Source organism: Saimiri boliviensis, chromosome 6 (assembly GCF_048565385.1).
Source record: "Saimiri boliviensis isolate mSaiBol1 chromosome 6, mSaiBol1.pri, whole genome shotgun sequence".
Taxonomy (NCBI): Eukaryota; Metazoa; Chordata; class Mammalia; order Primates; family Cebidae; genus Saimiri; species Saimiri boliviensis.
This window is the reverse complement of record NC_133454.1, coordinates 72,434,022-72,451,233: the sequence shown is the minus strand read 5'-3', so window position 1 is coordinate 72,451,233 and position 17,212 is coordinate 72,434,022. Positions and strand designations below refer to the sequence as shown.

Genomic DNA, 17,212 nt, shown 5'->3' with positions numbered 1-17,212 from the left:
AGATACAGGTGAAGGGGAGGAAGGCAGCAAATCAGACTGCCATGTGTGTACCTATGCAACAATCTTGCATGTTCTTCACATGTACCCCAAAACCTAAAATGCAATTTAAAAAAAAAAACTTGTTTTCCCAACTCTGAGCTACAACCAACTGGTTGTAGCACCAGTCATGTTATATAAGAAAGTTTGTAAATCAAGTATTCTTAATACTTGTACATATTAGAAATAAATTTTAAGGTCTATTAATAATGGAAATAACTTTACTAAAAACTAATTAAAAGCCAAAAATGTCATTTTGGCATCAACTAATATGAACTTTTACAATATGTTGTGCTTAATAGATAATGCAATAAAATGTTTGCCAACATTACTGAATCATTGAATTTTAGTTTTGAGCACAATATTCACACAGTTTAAATTCAAAACACGCAAGATACACAAAAAATTTAGGCTGGGTGAAGTGGCTCACGTCTATAATCCCAGTACTTTGGGAGGCCAAAGCAGGTGGATCACTTAAGGCCAGAAGTCCAAGACCAGCCTGGCCAACATAGCAAAACTCCATCTCTATGAAAAATACAAAAATTAGCCAAGCATCATATTGAATGCCTGTAATCCTAGCACTCAGGAGGCTGAAGCACAAGAATTACTAGAACCTGGGAGGCGGAGGTTGCATGAGCCGAAAGTGCACCACAGTATTCCAGCCTGGGCAATGGAATAAGACTCTGTTTCAAAAACAACCAACCGAAAGGTCTCTGTTCCTTGCTCCCATCCTACAATCACCAGTAGGAGGAAAAACAAATATCACTAAAATACGATCGCGAGACATACATACTTCAACTTGTTTCTGTGGAACCACAGACATGGTAACACTTTTCATAACACCAGAAAAAAACATTTTCTTTTCAAACTGGGATTATTTCAAAGCTCAAAAAACAGAAAACATCTGGATGACAAAAAATTCCTACATGAATGACAAAAAGAAGATCAAATAACGTTAAAACAAAGCACGATCAAGGAATACTGGAAGGATACAACAAAATCAAATAAACAAAAGCATCAGCTAAGGTTTCAATAAATTACTCCGGACCAACACTGACAGAAAATCTGCAGCAGTGGGACAAAGGACAAGGTTCTGTGCCTAGATCCCAAATTAGTTACTGAAAAGCCAAGATCATGAACTAGACTTACAAAACTAATCCCTGTTTATGCATCAGATCACCCCTGAAGACTGATACCAACAACACAGAATGGTATCTGTGGCGCTCAAATGAACATCTGGAGCAGGCGTCCCCAAACTTTTTACACAGGGGGCCAGTTCGCTCTCCCTCAGACCATTGGAGGGCCGCGACATACTGTGCTCCTCTCACTGACCACCAATGAAAGAGGTGCTCCTTCCTGAAGTGCAGCGGGGAGCCGGATAAACGGGCTCAGGGGCCGCATGCTAGTTTGGGGACACCTGATCTGGAGAATTTACAAAGAAAACCATCAACTTACCACCTCAGGCCTCCTCAGATAAACAGCTTCAGACTTGATACTCTCAAGAGTGAATTGCCAATTATCAATTACTAAGACACAAATTATTCAGCTAAGAGTGATTCTAGCTCTCAATGGCCTTCCCTCCTTTCAATTTAGGCACTTCACTAATGCTTTCAACTGAGAAGTAAAAAGGAGTTCATGGCTGGGCACAGTTGCTCACGCCTGTAATCCCAACACTTTGGGAGGTCAACGCAGGTGGATCACCAGAGGTCAAGAGTTCGAGACCAGCCTGGCCAATATAGTGAAACCCCAGCTCTACTAAAAATACAAAAACTTAGCTGGGCGTGGTGGCACGCACCTGTAATCCCAGCTACTCAGGAGGCTGAGGTAGAAGAATTACTTGAACCTGGGAGGCAGAGGTTGCAGTGAGCTAAGATCACACCACTGTACTTCAGCCTAGGCTACAGAGCTAGACTATCTCAAAAAAAGAAAGAAAGAAAAAAAAGAAAGAAAGAAAATGAGTTCACTAAGAACACAATTGCCTGAGAGCCCTTAAACCACCATTTCTCCAAATTATCAGAAGACTGAAAGTAACAAGATTGGGAGGAAAACCCTAAGAGACCACTGGCCTAGTGGCCCACTACCTATGGAAAATACAAAAACCTACTCCTAACCTGACTTACTTAATTCAAAATGAGTTGGGAAGAGGGAACACAAATGATTTCTATGGAGTCCCTGATTACCAGTCAGTTTGGGACAACTTGAGTTCCAGTGATATCCCTCATAATCAAACCCTAATGTATTTTTTAATACTCTTATGGGAATCTCTAGGAGTAAACCAAAAATGGGTCCCTGTGGCAAATCAAGCAAAACAATAATGTGGCAAACGCCACATTATTGCACCTAATTTACTTTTTTTGTTTGTTGGCAAGGACCCACCTCCAAGAAGATAATCACATTCCCAGCCTCTTCTACAGCTAGGCATACTCAAGCATATGAAGCAAACAGACAATGAAATATAAAGGAAAGTCTATTGAGATAATTTCAGTACAAATTTATTCCCTAGCGGAAGAAAAGAAAAAAAGAAGGAAACAGAGATAAAGGTAGATAAAATTAAGGAGAAATTATACTGTCCTCTTCTTCTACCTGAAGTTATAATATGAAACTGGAGTTGCAGAAACTATCCAGCATTCATGAGGAGAATCATACCAACACACGGAAAGATGGAAAGTACCTAGGACTGCTAACTGTGGTAAAAGATTCTGTAGCATCACTTGAGCAGTTTATCTCTGAGGTCAATTTTGGGTTTCAACCCACAAGTTTCAATACACAGGTTACTCTTTAAAGAGTAAGTCACAGACTATAAATTCTATTTTTTTATTTTTATTTTTGAGATGGGGCCTCACTATGTCGCCCAGGCTGGAGTGCAGTGCTGTGGTATCAGCTCACTTGCAACCTCCTCCTGTGATTCTTTCAATTCAAGTACACAGTGATCTGTAACCAAAAAAAGTTTTATTAAATAGACCCTCTCAAACTTCTTTCTCTGCCCAGTTACCATCTCCTTCTTATTCTCCCCCAACATGACCATAACATGGAAGTATACATTTACATTTAAAGTGTATTTAGTCATTTGAAGTTCAATGTTACCTTTTATTAATTTTAAAATCAGGTAATCTTTTTTCCCTTTTTTTAACATTTCCCTCAAAGAAATGTTATTTAAGTGTAGCCCTACTTGATCTTTTTCCTTACAGCTGTTTTTTAAAAAAATTATCCCTATCCACTTTGGGAGGCCGAGGCAGGTGGATCACGAGGTCAAGAGATCAAGACCATCCTGGTCAACATGGTGAAACCCCGTCTCTACTAAAAATACAAAAAATTAGCTGGGCATGGTGGCACATGCCTATAATCCCAGCTACTCAGGAGGCTGAGGCAGGAGAATTGCCTGAACCCAGGAGGCAGAGGTAGCGGTGAGCCGAGATGGCGCCATTGCACTCCAGCCTGGGTAACAAGAGCGAAACTCCGTCTCAAAAAAAAAATGATCCCTCTCAAGATTCACAACATTTAAGTTCTAATTTGAAAGAACACTAATTCATAAGCAACTATGATTGTTGAATCAATTTAAAAATACCTGAGTCCAGTACCTGACCTGCTACTTCCAGTTTTCATCATATCTAAAACATCACTGAGGGCTGGGCATGGTGGCACCTGCCTGTAATCCCAACACTTTGGGAGGTTGAGGCAGGCAGATCACTTGAGGCCAGGAGTTGGAAACTAGCCCTGGCCAACACGGTAAAACCCCATCTCCACAAAAAATTAAAAAGTTATCTGGGCATGGTGGCACACAGCTATAATCCCAGCTCCTCGGGAGAGTGAGGCACTAGAATCATTTGAGCCTGGAAGGCAAAGGCTGCCGTAAGCCAATATCATACCACTGCACCAATATTGCACCATTGCACTCTAGCCTAGGTGACAAACCAAGACTGTCTCAAAAAAAAATTTTTTTTAATAAAAACACCATTAACTGCAAGACACATTATTTTATGTCCTGCTAAGAAAAAATGCTGCCAATTAACACAATACCCTGTCACTTAGAATTTTTATTTATACTTATTAAAAGTTATTTTAAACTAGCATATATTTCTCCTAAGCATAATTTTGAAAAGATAAATGAAATAAACTGGTACATAAATGGGTCACATTCAGAGTCAAACTCTTCTGAATCACTTTTTTGAATCAGTCATTGATATCCCTATTTTTCCACAAATCACCATCCTCCATGCTATCAAAAGCCCTGGTGATCCAGCATTTGTATTTCAACCATTGTCTCTGGGATTTTCTTACAAGCCTGCTGATAGCTATCCCACAAGTTCTATGCATGAAGAAGCAATGACAACTGCATCACAGCTGAAAAAAACCATAAGATGCATCTTGATTTCAGAAACGTAAGAATGTAAAAAAAAAAAAAAGTGCTTCTTATAATTCATGAAACACAATAACTTCCTTTTGTACCTTGAATAAGACAACATTCTTCCTGGACTTAAATTTTCCACTAATAACAGTAGCTACCAATGCTAAATACCTACCATTCTCAGCATTTCACCTGTCTCATTTTACTTTCCTAGAAAAGTAAAAAGGTCAATATTAATCTTGTTTCACACAAACCAAATATGAAGCTCAGAAAACCTTAGCCATTTGTCCAAGATTACCCAGCTAATAAGCAGCAGAGCTGGGTTTCAATCTATGGTCTACCTTCAAAGTTCTTAGTCTTTCCACTACCCATGGTTCTCAAAAAACACATAAAAAACTCAGGTGAGGGCCAGCACAGTGGCTCACACCTGTAATCCCAGCACTTTGACAGGCTAAGGCAGATGGATTACTTGAGCCCAGGAGTTTGAGTCTAGCCTGGGCAACATGGCAAAACCCCATCTCTACAAAAAAATACAAAAAATTAGCTGGGTGTGGTGATGTGCACCTGTAGTCCTAGCTACTTGGGAGGCTGAGGCCAGAGGATTGCTTAAGCCTAGAAGGCAGAGGTTGCAGTGAGCCATGATCACACCCCTGCACTCCAGCCTGGGTGACAGAACAAAACTGTCTCAGAAAAACACACCCACAACACCCACACCCACACACACCCACACACACACAAAAAACAAAAAACAAAAGGTGATTCTTCCATAGAATGGGAAAAATACTGCATATATTTGCAAATCTTGTAAGATATAAATAATTCTTAAAATTCAATAAGAAAAAAAATTTTTAAATGGGCAAAGGATTTTAATAGACATTTCTTCAAAGAAGATATACAAAGAGCCAATAAGCATATGAAAAAATGCTATCATAAGCTGTTAGGAAAATGCAAGTCAAAGCTACTTATGATACCACTTCACACCACTAGAATGCCTACAATCAAAAAGACAGACAATAACAAGCACTGGCTACAACAAAGGGAAATAGAACTATCACATATTATTGCTGGTGGGAATATAAAACGGAGCAGCTGCTTTGGAAAATGGTTTGAAAGTTCCTCAAAAAGTTAAATGTAGAGTTGCCATATGACCCAGACATTCCATTTTAGGTATACATCCAAGAGAAAAATATATATCCACACAAAAACTTGTACATGAATGTTCATAACAGCATTATTAATAATGGCAAAATGTAGAAACAACCCAAATCTCCATCAACTGATGAAGAGATTAATAAAATGTGGCATATCCATACAATGGGGTATTATTTGGCAATAAAAAGGAATGAAGTAGTGATACTACAAACTGCTGAACCTTGAAAACATTATGCCAAGCCAGGCGCATTAGCCCATGCTTGTAATCCCAGCACTTTGGGAGGCCAAGGTGGGCGGATCACTTGAGGTCAGGAGTTCGAGGTCAGCCTGGCCAACATGTCGAAACCTCATCTCTACTAAAAACACAAAAATCAGCTGGGTGTGGTGGCAGGAGCCTCCAATCCCAGCTACTCAGTAGGCTGAGACAGGAGAATTGCTTGAACCCGGGAGGCAGAAGTTGCAGTGAGCCAAGATCACGCCACTGCACTCCAGTCTGGATAACACAGAGAAACTCCATCTCAAAAAAAAAAAAAGGGAAACATTATGCCAAAAGAAGCCAGTTACAAGAAACCACATGTCGTAGGATTCCATTAATATAGATTCTTTTTCTATAGAGACAGAAAGTAGATAAGTGGAGAAAGTGAAGGGAGACAACTGACTAATGGGTACCAAGTTTCTTTTAGGGGGAATGAAAACATTTTAAATTGGTGTGACAATCGTACAATCCTATGAATATAGCAAAAAAAAAGTCGAATGGTACACTTTAAATGGGATACGTAATCATATATGATATGCAGTCACATCACGTAACTTATATATGTTCACTGTATTTAAATAAAGCCTTAAAAAAAAAAAAACTCAAGTCCAGATTAGATTACCTCTAAGATCTCTTTTTAGATAAAACGGTCTCTGAGATGCTAAAAAAAAAAGTCTCAGCACCATGTGCAGTGGCTCATGCCTGTAACCCCAACACTTTGGGAGGCCAAGGTGGGAGAATCACTTGAACCCAGGAGTTTAAGACCAGCTAGGGCAGGTGTCCCCAAACTTTTTACACAGGGGGCCAGTTCACTGTCCCTCAGACCGTTGGAGGGCCACCACATACTGTGCTCCTCTCACTGACCACCAATGAAAGAGGTGCCCCTTCCTGAAGTACGGCACGGGGCCAGATAAATGGCCTCAGGGGGCCGCATTCGGCCTGTGGGCCATAGTTTGGGGACGCCTGAGCTAGGGCAACATGGTGAAACCCTGTCTCTACAAAAAATACAAAATTACCCGGGCATGGTGGTGCATGCCTGTGGTCTCAGCTACTAGGAGGCTAAGGCAGGAGGATCACTTAAGTCTCAGAGGTCGAGGCTGCAGTGAGCTGTGATCACACCACTGCACTCCAACTTGGGTGACAGAGTGAGACCATGTCTCAAAAAAAAAAAAAAAAAGTCTCAGAACGTCCATAAACAGACCTTGGAATTCAATCTCCTGAGATTCCTGGGAATCTACAGCTCACAAAAGGTAACATACAGTACAGTAATTCCTCACTTGAGGTCTCTAGACTACCAGGTAACTGCAAAGGCAGGACAGGTGCTTCTTTAGCCAGTTTCGATGCTTCAGAACATCCATAAGAAATCACATATTCAGCCTTCTCTGGGGTAAACTTTTAAGCATCTTTGCCTTTGGCTAAACTCATGTTAACAGTTTGAAAATGGTGATTTAGAGCTGACTGACAGCTCAATGTATAAAAAATAAGAAAACAAATTGTTCCTGATAATATACTATTTTTGTTTTTGTTTTTGTTTTGAGATGGAGCATAACTCTGTCACTCAGGCTGGAGTGCTGTGGCGCTATCTCAGCTCACTGCAACCTTCACTTCCCAGGTTCAAGCAAGTCTCAGCCTCCCAAGTAGCTAGAGTAGCTAGGATTATAGGTGTGCGCCACCACACCCAGCTGATTTTCATATTTTTAATAGAAACAGGGTTTCACCATGTTGGCCAGGCTGGTCTCAAACTCCTGACCTCAAGTGATCCACCCACCTCAGCCTCCCAAAAGTGCTGGGATAACCAGGCGTGAGCCACCATACCCAGACTCCTGATAATATATCATACTTTTTTTTTTTTTTTTTTTTTTTGAGACGGAGTTTCGCTCTTGTTACCCAGGCTGGAGTGCAATGGCGCGATCTCGGCTCACCGCAACCTCCGCCTCCTGGGCTCAGGCAATTCTCCTGCCTCAGCCTCCTAAGCAGCTGGGACTACAGGCACGCGCCACCACGCCCAGCTAGTTTTTTGTATTTTTAGTAGAGACGGGGTTTCACTATGTTGACCAGGATGGTCTTGATCTCTCGACCTCGTGATCCACCCGCCTCGGCCTCCCAAAGTGCTGGGATTACAGGCTTGAGCCACCGCGCCCGGCTTATCATACTTTTTAATGGGCAAAATATTTTTTACAACTGGTCAAGTTCCTTGGTTAAAAGCTTTGGAAACGCAGATACAGGGGAGAGGGCAGTAGTATGGAAATCAGGACAAATAGCTTAAGAGTCCTCACCAATATAATTCACTTCATTTTACTGTGCCTCAATTTGCACCTTCATCTATAAAAAGAACAAACATGATAATATCCAACTGACTAAAATTCAGTAATTTTTCCATATTATATAATGACCTCCTTAAAATGTCTTCTAAGGAGATAGTTCTTTATATTCAGGATCACTTCAAAAAACTTCTTAACTGACTCTACTCAGCACAGCATATGATAAAAAATCCTAAGAAGAAAAGTATACAGGCTCTAGTATGTAGAAACATTGTTAAGTGGTCTTAAAAAGCAAAGAAAAAGAAATATAATAAACTAAAAAGAAAATAAACTGTACTTGTCCACTGCTGATAGCAAAAATCAACAGGAAACATATCGGTATAAAACCTCCTCAAAGTATGGAATGTCCCTGATTAACAACAAACTGGCTGTCTTTTCATCTCATACTCCCAACATACTAGCTTCCAAATGCATCCACAGAACAAATGAACTGAAAAAGGGGAGGAGAACAAAGGAGAAAAACTGTATCATAATTGGTCTCCTCCCCTCAAAATTCTATAAGATAAGAACTGGTGGGTTGCAGCACTACTGACTCACTCCTGTAATCCCAGCACTTTAGGTGGGAGGATCACTTGAGTCCAGGAGTTCAAGACCAGCCTGCACAACAAACAGAAACCTTGTCTCTACAGAATTTTTAAAATAAGTCAGGCATGGTGGCACGTGTCTATAGTCCTAGATACTAGGGAGGCTAAGACGGAAGGATTGCCTGAACCCAGGAAGAAAACAACACAGTGAGCTAAGATCACACCACTGCATTCCAGCCTGAGTGACAAAGCAATACCCTGTCTCTTAAAACAAAAAACAAAAAAGAAGAGATGTAAGAGAGAAGAACTAGACAAAATTCAGCATAATATTCTATTTACAGTCTAATGTGCTGTGGATTTTTTTTTTAACCTTTTCAATGTCATAAAAACTTCTGACATTTTTTCAAGTGGGGCACAGTGGCCTGATGTTAGGATTGCTTGAGCCCAGAAGTTTAAGACCAGCCTGAGTAACATGGTGACACCTCATCTCCACAAGAAATAGAAAAATTAGCCACATACCTATAGTCTCAGTTACCCTGGAGGATGAGATGGGAGAATTGCTTGAGCCCAAGAGGAGAAATTGCAGTGAGCAAAGATTGCACCACTGCATTCCAGCCTGGGGAAGAGAGTAAAACTCTACCTCAAATTTAAAAAAACAAACAAACAAAACTCTACTACTAATTTTTTTAAGACTAAAATGCTATTTGCACTTTTCTGAGTGAATTCATACTAACTCAAATTGATCATAAAACTGGCAGGGGGCACTGGTGAGAAGGAGCACTGTATGTGGGATTTCAGGAAGGAGAATATAGGAGTCTAAAAAGAGGAAAAGCAAGCAAGATCTGTGATAACTTAATTCACATAAAAACCCAAGTTCAGGCTGGGCACGGTGGCTCATGCCTGTAATCCTGGCACTTTGGGAGGCCGATGGGGCGGATCACTTGAGTTCAGAAGTTTGAAATTAGCCTGGCCAACGTAGTGAAACCCTGTCTCTACTAAAAACACACAAAAAATTAGCTAGGCGTGATGGTTCATGTCTGTACTCCCAGCTAGTAGGGAGGCTGAGGCAGGTGAATTGTTTGAACTCGGGAGGCGGAGGTTGCAGTGAGCTGAGATCGCACCACTGCACTGCAGCCTGGCTGACAGAGTAAGACTTCATCTCAAAAACAAACAAAAAACACCCAAGTTCAGAGATTTCCAGTGAATTTTTAAAAGGTCATTTCACCTGCTAGGGCAGACAAGAGAAGCCAGATCAACTCCCTCCTCAGGCAACTGAAGTTATCATGAATACCAAGAGGAGGCAAGTTTCAACTTTTCAACATCGTCATTGAAAAAAAAAAAAAGTAAATCAGAAACCTAAACTCGTGTTTTAGCAGGTAATACAGTATCCTATTCACAACTCAAAGTAAAAGGATTAATTCCATTAATTTAATATAAACAGAAGAACATAATGACTCCTGTAAAAGAAAAAAAAAACCTGTTAATACTTGGAGCACCAACAATCTCCACCTTTACATACTGTATACTCTACAACAAACAGGATGTGTATTTCAAGTGCTCAAATTAACTAAAGTATGTAACACAAGCTCTACAGATGACCCTACAGCCCCCTACAGAGTTTATACAGTATCTCACCTAAGAAAAAGTAAGATACATTTAAATATAGCCAGTTACATTCATTTGACAATTCTCCCAGCCTAAACAAAGGGTATAAAGAAAATGAGCAATACTTAGCCCATAACCCCAAAGACTGCACATGAGGGAGGATGCCAGAGCATATGCAAAATCAAAATCCTTTGAGATCACAAAGAACAAGCAACTTGCAGTTACTGGTAACCAAGAATGTGCCAGGTGAAAAAGTGAGAGGAAGGTACCACCAGACAAAGACAACAGCGCACACAAAAGCATGAATGTAGAGTGCACAATTGGACAACCTGACCTCCCAAGTGACCAGAGCAGGGGGAAGAAAGAGGAAGGATGCATGGGCATGAAATGGTAGTAAATTAAGCCAGGAAAAGAAGCTTGCAGATGGGTTGCAGAGAACCATATATATTATAACAAGGTGTTTGGCCTCTATCCAGAAGGCCACAGAGGAATAATCTATAATAATGTTTTTTGTTTGTTTGTTTGTTTGTTTAAGACAGAGTTGTGCTCTGTTACCCAGGCTACAGTGCAGCGGCAGGATCTCAGCTCACTGCAACCTCCACCTCCCAGCTTGAAGCAATTCTCCTACCTCAGCCTCCCAAGTAGTTGTGATTACAAGTGCCCACCACTGTGCCCAGCTAATTTTTGTATTTTTAGTAGACAGGGTTTCACCATCTTTGCCAGGCTGGTCTCCAACTCCTAACCTTATGATCCACCTGCCTCAGGCTCCCAAAGTGCTGGAAATAGAGGCATGAGCCACCACATCTGGCCTACGGTAATGTTTTTAGGAAGCTAACTGGTAGCAATGTGGAAGACATATTTAAAAGGAGAGATGGGAGATAGAAGACATAAGGACACTACTCCAATAATTAGGATATACTATAATGCAAGCAAAATGTAACGGATCATCATGAATACAAACTAAGCAACAACAGCAGGAACAACAGACTTTATCAACTTAGCTTAGATGTGTGCCACATCTCACATGCATTCTCATTTGATCTATACAACCTTGAGTAACAGAGCCCATATTGCCCCATTTTACAAATGAAAAAACTTAAGTTTACAAAGATTAATTCATTTTCCACAAGTCAGCACAGATATTAGTACACAAAGGACTATCTAACTCCAATGTCCATATTTTTAACCATAAGCTCCTGCACCAAGCCACAAATGGGGGAAAATGCAATCAAGAAATCTTTAGAAGATACAATCAACAGGAATTATTATAGCTGTTGACTACCCATACCCCACATGGGTTCTTCACTTACACACTAATTCTGCCTTCCTGAACTGCTTCTGAAAATTTAATACTTTCTTCATCTAGAAATTTCTTACTTCACTTAGTATGTTAAAAACCTTCTGTTTTTAACCGTATCAAGAGTTTCAGATATCTCACATGGAAATTTTCTTTTTTTTTTTTGGAGACAAGGTCTCACTTTGTTGCCCAGACTGGAGTGCAGTGCAGTGGCACCAATCTCAACTCACCGCAACTTCCTCCTCCTGGGTTCAAGCAATTCTCCTACCTCAGCCTGCAGAGTAGCTGGGACTACAGGCATGCGCCACCATGCCTGGCTAATTTTTGTATTTTTAGTATAGACGGGGGTTTCACTATGTTGGCCAGGCTGGTCTTGAACTCCTAACCTCAGGTGATCTGCCTGCCTCAGCTTTCCAAAGTGCTGGGATTACAGGCGTGAGCCACCGTGCACAACCTCGCATAGGAATTTTTAAGTCTAAATACTTTTTTATGGTCATAATGAGGGGGAAGACAAAGAATTAAAATTATAATTTTCAGTTTCAGAAAACAACAATCTTGATATATCCAGGTTGGATGAGAATAGATTTACATGCCTCAGTCAGAAACCCTAAAGACAGGTATACAGCAGAAATGCTTATAGTGCCTTAGTTAAGTATAGGAGAGGAAAAGAGGAAATTCTTAAAACTAAAATCTTTGGGCTACAAACACCAATCCAAATACATAATTCTATCATAACACCATAGAGTTAATATTTTTCATGAAACCAACATGAAGTCAGTGTACCGCCAGAAAAATAGGTAACTGATGAGGCTTACACACCCAATTCCAATTTGATAAATGTATTACTAAAGGGAAATACAAATTGCAGCCACTCTTATTTCAACAAGCAAATCATCTTCCACCCTTGACGAGAATCTTTGAACCATCAGTCTGTATTAAAAGACTGCTAAATAAGTGGTATTTCTTTCATTAAAATGTCATCCGTCCCTCCAGTAAAAAAAGATACTGATTTTCACAATGTTAGCAAGATGTCTTAGCTATTTCAAAGTTATCTTGACTATGAATATGAGTAACCTCAATAATAAAGTAAAATATGATAAACACACCTCCCACTAAATTTGGCACTCAAAGATATAGTTGTATTTGTCATATTCTAACCCAACGAGAGCATATAATCATCTGGGATTGACTGGCTCACCCCCAGATATTAACCATTAACCACAGGTGTTGGTTTAAAATCTAACTGGTTAAACTGTTAAGGTTAATAAAATGATTGTTACAATTTCAGGGAAAGATTATTTAAACAAGAATCTTTAATTATTATAATTTGACTAATAAGACTTAATTTAAGGTCCTTGTTTTTTCTTCAATATCATGTGTGCATTACAGGTTTCCTCACTGAAGGAAAAAGTTTGTATTGTGTTAGTTCCAGTTCTAATTTCCAGCTGAGTCAAAGTTCTAACAGACTTAAAGCAGGAAATCCAAAAGGAAATTCCATCATCAGTTCCTGGGGTTTGGTAACTCAAAGGTTCTTTGAAACAGAGAAATAGAAGTCCTTGAACTATTTACTATAGCCTTACCTCATATCTTCAAGCAAATCACATTCTGCTTGATGTTTGGCTTGAAGTTTTGTCATCTGCTCAACTTGAATGTTTTTCAGTTCTTGTGTAACTTTCACCTGAAATGCACCATATATTTATTAAGGCCTTTTTACAAATTTAACCCAAAAAAATTGCTTATTTTACAAATTTAACCCAAAAAAAATTGCTCAGAATATATGTCTCTTGCTCACCTCTCCCCTGAAGACCATAAATCCATTATTCGCCATCTAGTTTTACTTATTAAAGGTACTTATTTAATGAAAAATAAGCCAACTAGCCTGAACAGAAGTTGAATGAAAATACACGACTATAAATATTACAAACTAAAGACGTGCAAAATAAACTGCCAGTTGTTCCATTTCATGCACAAGTTCAATCCATGTCTAGGTCTTCCTAGAGTTTTAAAAGAGCCTGTCTTCTATTTCAAAAAAAGGATTCAAAGACATTAACCACCAGGAGAGGTGAGCAGACTGTGGATGGGGGTTGGGAGCCTAAGAATGCATAATACTTAATGACCAATATTTACACGATCATGATAATATGCATGAATCGACTACAAAAATTACTCCATAATGGCTGCGAAAAAGCACACTGTCTCAGAATGATGCCCTCGACTTGCTGATAGCGCATCAAATCACAATCTCTTTCTCACAAAGGAGAAAGCAAAAGTGACCTTCCAGCATTTGCAGTGCTTTTAAACTACCCCGGCAAGCTGTTCCCGGTAGAGGCTCCACTTCAAACAGCGAGAACAGCAAATGCCTGCTGGCCAGAGAGCCTCGCCCACCCGCCCTCCAGGCCGGGACCCCAGGGTTTGAAGTTATGGTCGGTCTGGAATCTCGGCCTTAGGAGCAGGACCACCAGGATGGGTGGGAGTACATGTTCGAAAGAAAGACTCACTTAAATGGAGAAACCCGGATTAGGAAAGAAAGAAAGCAGCGACAGCAGACACGGGTGAGTTAGGCGTTAGGCAAATGTTTGCCCACGAGGGGAGGACAGAACCGCCTCATCCACCCAGTGCCCAGAGTAGATATTCGGTATCCATTTGTAGGATTACAAAGACAAGGACACAGCCTCGGCCCCTGGGAAACCTGAGGAAGGGCACAGCGGGGAGGCTGCTGACAAACCGGGTGCACCCGTCACTCCCACCCTGGCCACCCAAGCTCGGATCGTAGTGCACACGCCACGCACTTCCCGGGCCGGGTCCTCGCTTTTCACTAGATAGCACTACAGCCTCCTCGCCCCTCAGCCGAGGGCGAGGCAGGACCCGTCAATCCTTAATTTGTTTCCCTTGGGTTGGGGAGGCGGTGACTATTCCAACTTCTTTTCGGCCGCCCCGTGGGAAAAGCAGGCCAAACCCTAAGAAACAAAACCCCCGCAAATGTGCAAACGGGCGGGGCTGGCGACAAGCAACTGGGGGGCTCAAAGCTGGTGCAGACTAATCACACACGCACAAGGCTCTGCAAAGCTGCAGGGGCGTCCCCGCCTCCCCCACGGTGCAGCCCCAAGAATGCACTTTGCAGCGGACAGCATTGCCAAGCGCGCACACACAAACGCACACCCGAAACTCTTGTGAAATGCCTGGGGGTCTCCAGCGTAGAAGGGACGAGCCCCGACCGCCCCTCTGTCACACGCCGGCCCCCCGCCTGGAGCCGGAGGCAAGTCAGTGACAAGCCCAAGGCGAGGGCGGTCACGGCCCCTTGCGGAAGGGGGAGGGGGCGCAGCGGTCGCCCCAGCCGCGTTCCCCTTACGCATCCCCCACCTCGAACCCCAAAGCCCCCAAACTGCGCCCTTACCTTCCTCGGCGGCGGCTGCATGATGCTGAAGGGACATCAATCCTCCCCGACGGCAGCGTTAGCAAGAAGCAGGAGGAGGAGGGCCAGAGAGGAAGGGATGGCCCAGCGAGCGCGCGTGTGTGAAAAGAGAGCCTAAGAAACAGGACTTGCCCCGGAGGGAGCAGGCCGGCGGGCGGCAGGAGGACCCCGGCCAAAGAGCGAGTGTGAGAAGAAAGGGGAGGAGCGCCGGGAAGGCCTGGGGCCCGGGCTGCCCGGGGGTGTGTGAGGAAGGAGGCGGAGATGGCGAGGGGGCGGGGGCCCAGGAGCAGGGGCACGAGGGTCTCGGCCGGCTGGGCGGCGGGTGAGCCGCAGCCGCGTTGTCCGCGCTCCCCGTCCGCCACCCGCACCGCCGCTCCTGGCGGACGCAGCGGCCCCCACCCCACCCCACCCACTGAGGCGGCCCGGCCCTCACTGGGCCTAACGCCCCCGCCCGCCCGGGAGGAGGAAGGTGGCGCCGCGCTCCCCGCTAGGGCTCCACCACTCTGGCCGCGGGAATTTCCGGCCTCGCCGCGCGGGGCAGCGCCCCGCTCCGGTGGCGGAGGGAACCGCTTCGTCCAGAGCCGGGTTCGAGGGGCCGGCCCGGGCTGCTGGGAGAGAGAGAGGGCACGGCACGGGACTTCGTACCGCGGGGGGAGACAGGGGGAACTAACGGATTGGTCGGTGGCTGGGAGGTGTAAAAACGCCAGCGTCACACGAAAATCCCCCCTTTCTCTCTGACAGTGGCACGTTCCAGACGCCTCCTGGCCTCCCTCCCCCACGCTGGGAGCCAGCTGGGGGCTTCCCGCGCGCTTTCCCGCCAGCTCGCCGCGGCGCGCGCCTCAGTTCGGGGGCGCGCACGTGGGCGGGAGAGGGCTCCGCGCCGACGCACGCGCACAGGCCACCCCCGCCTTCTGCCTGCCTTTGCGGCTGCAGTTTCTGTGTATGTGTGGAAGGGGTGGGGGGCGACGCTCGTGGGGAAATGTTTGCAGTGGGGAGGGGGTTAGCATGCCTGTGGGATACGAGAATTCCGGCATTTGCTTCCTCTCAGTCCCTCAACACCCTTCTCTCCCTTCCAGCTAGATGGGCGCGAGTGGGGCGAGCGAGGACAAGTCGCTTTGCGGCTGGCCGCAGGTGCTAGGCCGTTGCGATGGTAGGGCGGAAAGGCAGTTGCCCTGGAAAGGAAGCAGGGGCTCTCTACTGCAGGGCGTTCAAGTCAAAGATCACTGACTTCGCTCAGAGGGAGTCGAGAGAATGTTAAGGCCAAGGCCCCCATTTCACAGACGGGGAGGCAAGAGCCCTTAGACGGAAGCCTTTCTGAAGGTCACACAGCAGGACTAGAATTTCTACGTCAGGAAGGTTCTGTGGGTTATTTTAAAACAGAAACAGGTGCAGGATAATAAGCACGAGGAAAAGTAGAGGAGGCAAGAGGGGCCGTAGAGGAAGCCCTTGTCTGGGAGTCAGGATCTCTGGGTGCCGGTTCATTTTGCCTACCCCTTAACAGGCTAGGTGAGCTCGGGCTTCCTTATCTGCCAGTGAGGATGCTTATCTAAGTAGGGCCCCCCACCACCACGCACACCTTCCTGCTCTGTCCAGACCATCTACGATTATCGGCCTCCCTTGGAGTCCTCAGAAGAAGATTACCTCTTCCCCATGCCCAGGGAGTTTTTTGAGTCCCGGGGCTGTGTGGAGGCTGAGCTGGATTGCTTGACTGTTTTCAGAAGTTGAGCCCCCCCAGACAGCTGTTCTCAGAAGTGCGGTCCTGCCAAAGAGGAAGGTGAATGAGGCCTGGAGAGACCCAAGTAACTTGCCAGATGACCACAAAGACAGAAATTGAAAAGGTGGAACTTGGACCCAAGTTGTTTACAATGAGTTAGGATAGTCAGAGCTGCATATGAACTAGGAGGCTAGTCTTGCTATTTTCGGCCTTCAAAAGTTAGCTCTTCTACCTGAATTGAACCTTAAAATTTAAAAAAAGTATTAAAAAAAAAAAAAAAAAAGCCCTTCACCAGAACTCTTAATTAAATCAAGGAAGGCCTGGGGCAAGGGAACAGGTGGATGGAGACCCAAGACCCTGAGAGCTGTGGGGCAGCAGCTAGAGCCCAGGCCACAGGTAGCCTAGCCTGGGCTCTAGTCTCAGCTCCACCACCAATTTATTGTGAAGCCTTGTGCTAGTCAATTCACTTTTTTCAGCCTTGTTTCCTCACTTGTAAAATGGAGATATAATGCTGGCCTCATAGGCTTGCTGTATTAAATAGAATTTCTCC

General features: G+C 43.8%; 2 protein-coding genes across 4 annotated transcripts in view; one reads left to right on the top strand and one right to left on the bottom strand.

The window, feature by feature from the left end:
- The window catches only part of FCHSD2 (FCH and double SH3 domains 2), a 299,879-nt gene extending 284,497 nt beyond the window's left edge, over positions 1 to 15,382 (bottom strand). For 2 of the 3 annotated variants that reach the window (XM_074400964.1, XM_074400966.1), the window contains exons 1-2: positions 14,931 to 15,034; positions 13,117 to 13,214 (exon numbers count right to left, since the gene is read on the bottom strand). In XM_074400964.1, coding sequence (XP_074257065.1) covers positions 13,117 to 13,214; positions 14,931 to 14,951 — 119 coding nt within the window. In that variant the 5' untranslated portion in view covers positions 14,952 to 15,034. Of the gene's footprint in view, positions 1 to 13,116; positions 13,215 to 14,930 lie in introns of all 3 variants that reach the window. The other variant, XM_003923427.4, reaches the window with a different exon arrangement.
- Positions 15,210 to 17,212, top strand: part of LOC104650701 (uncharacterized) — a 40,506-nt gene continuing 38,503 nt past the window's right edge. The window contains exons 1-2 of the mRNA XM_039470334.2: positions 15,210 to 15,589; positions 15,690 to 15,888. Of these exons, the coding sequence (XP_039326268.2) occupies positions 15,210 to 15,589; positions 15,690 to 15,888 (579 nt within the window). The remainder of the gene's footprint in view (positions 15,590 to 15,689; positions 15,889 to 17,212) is intronic.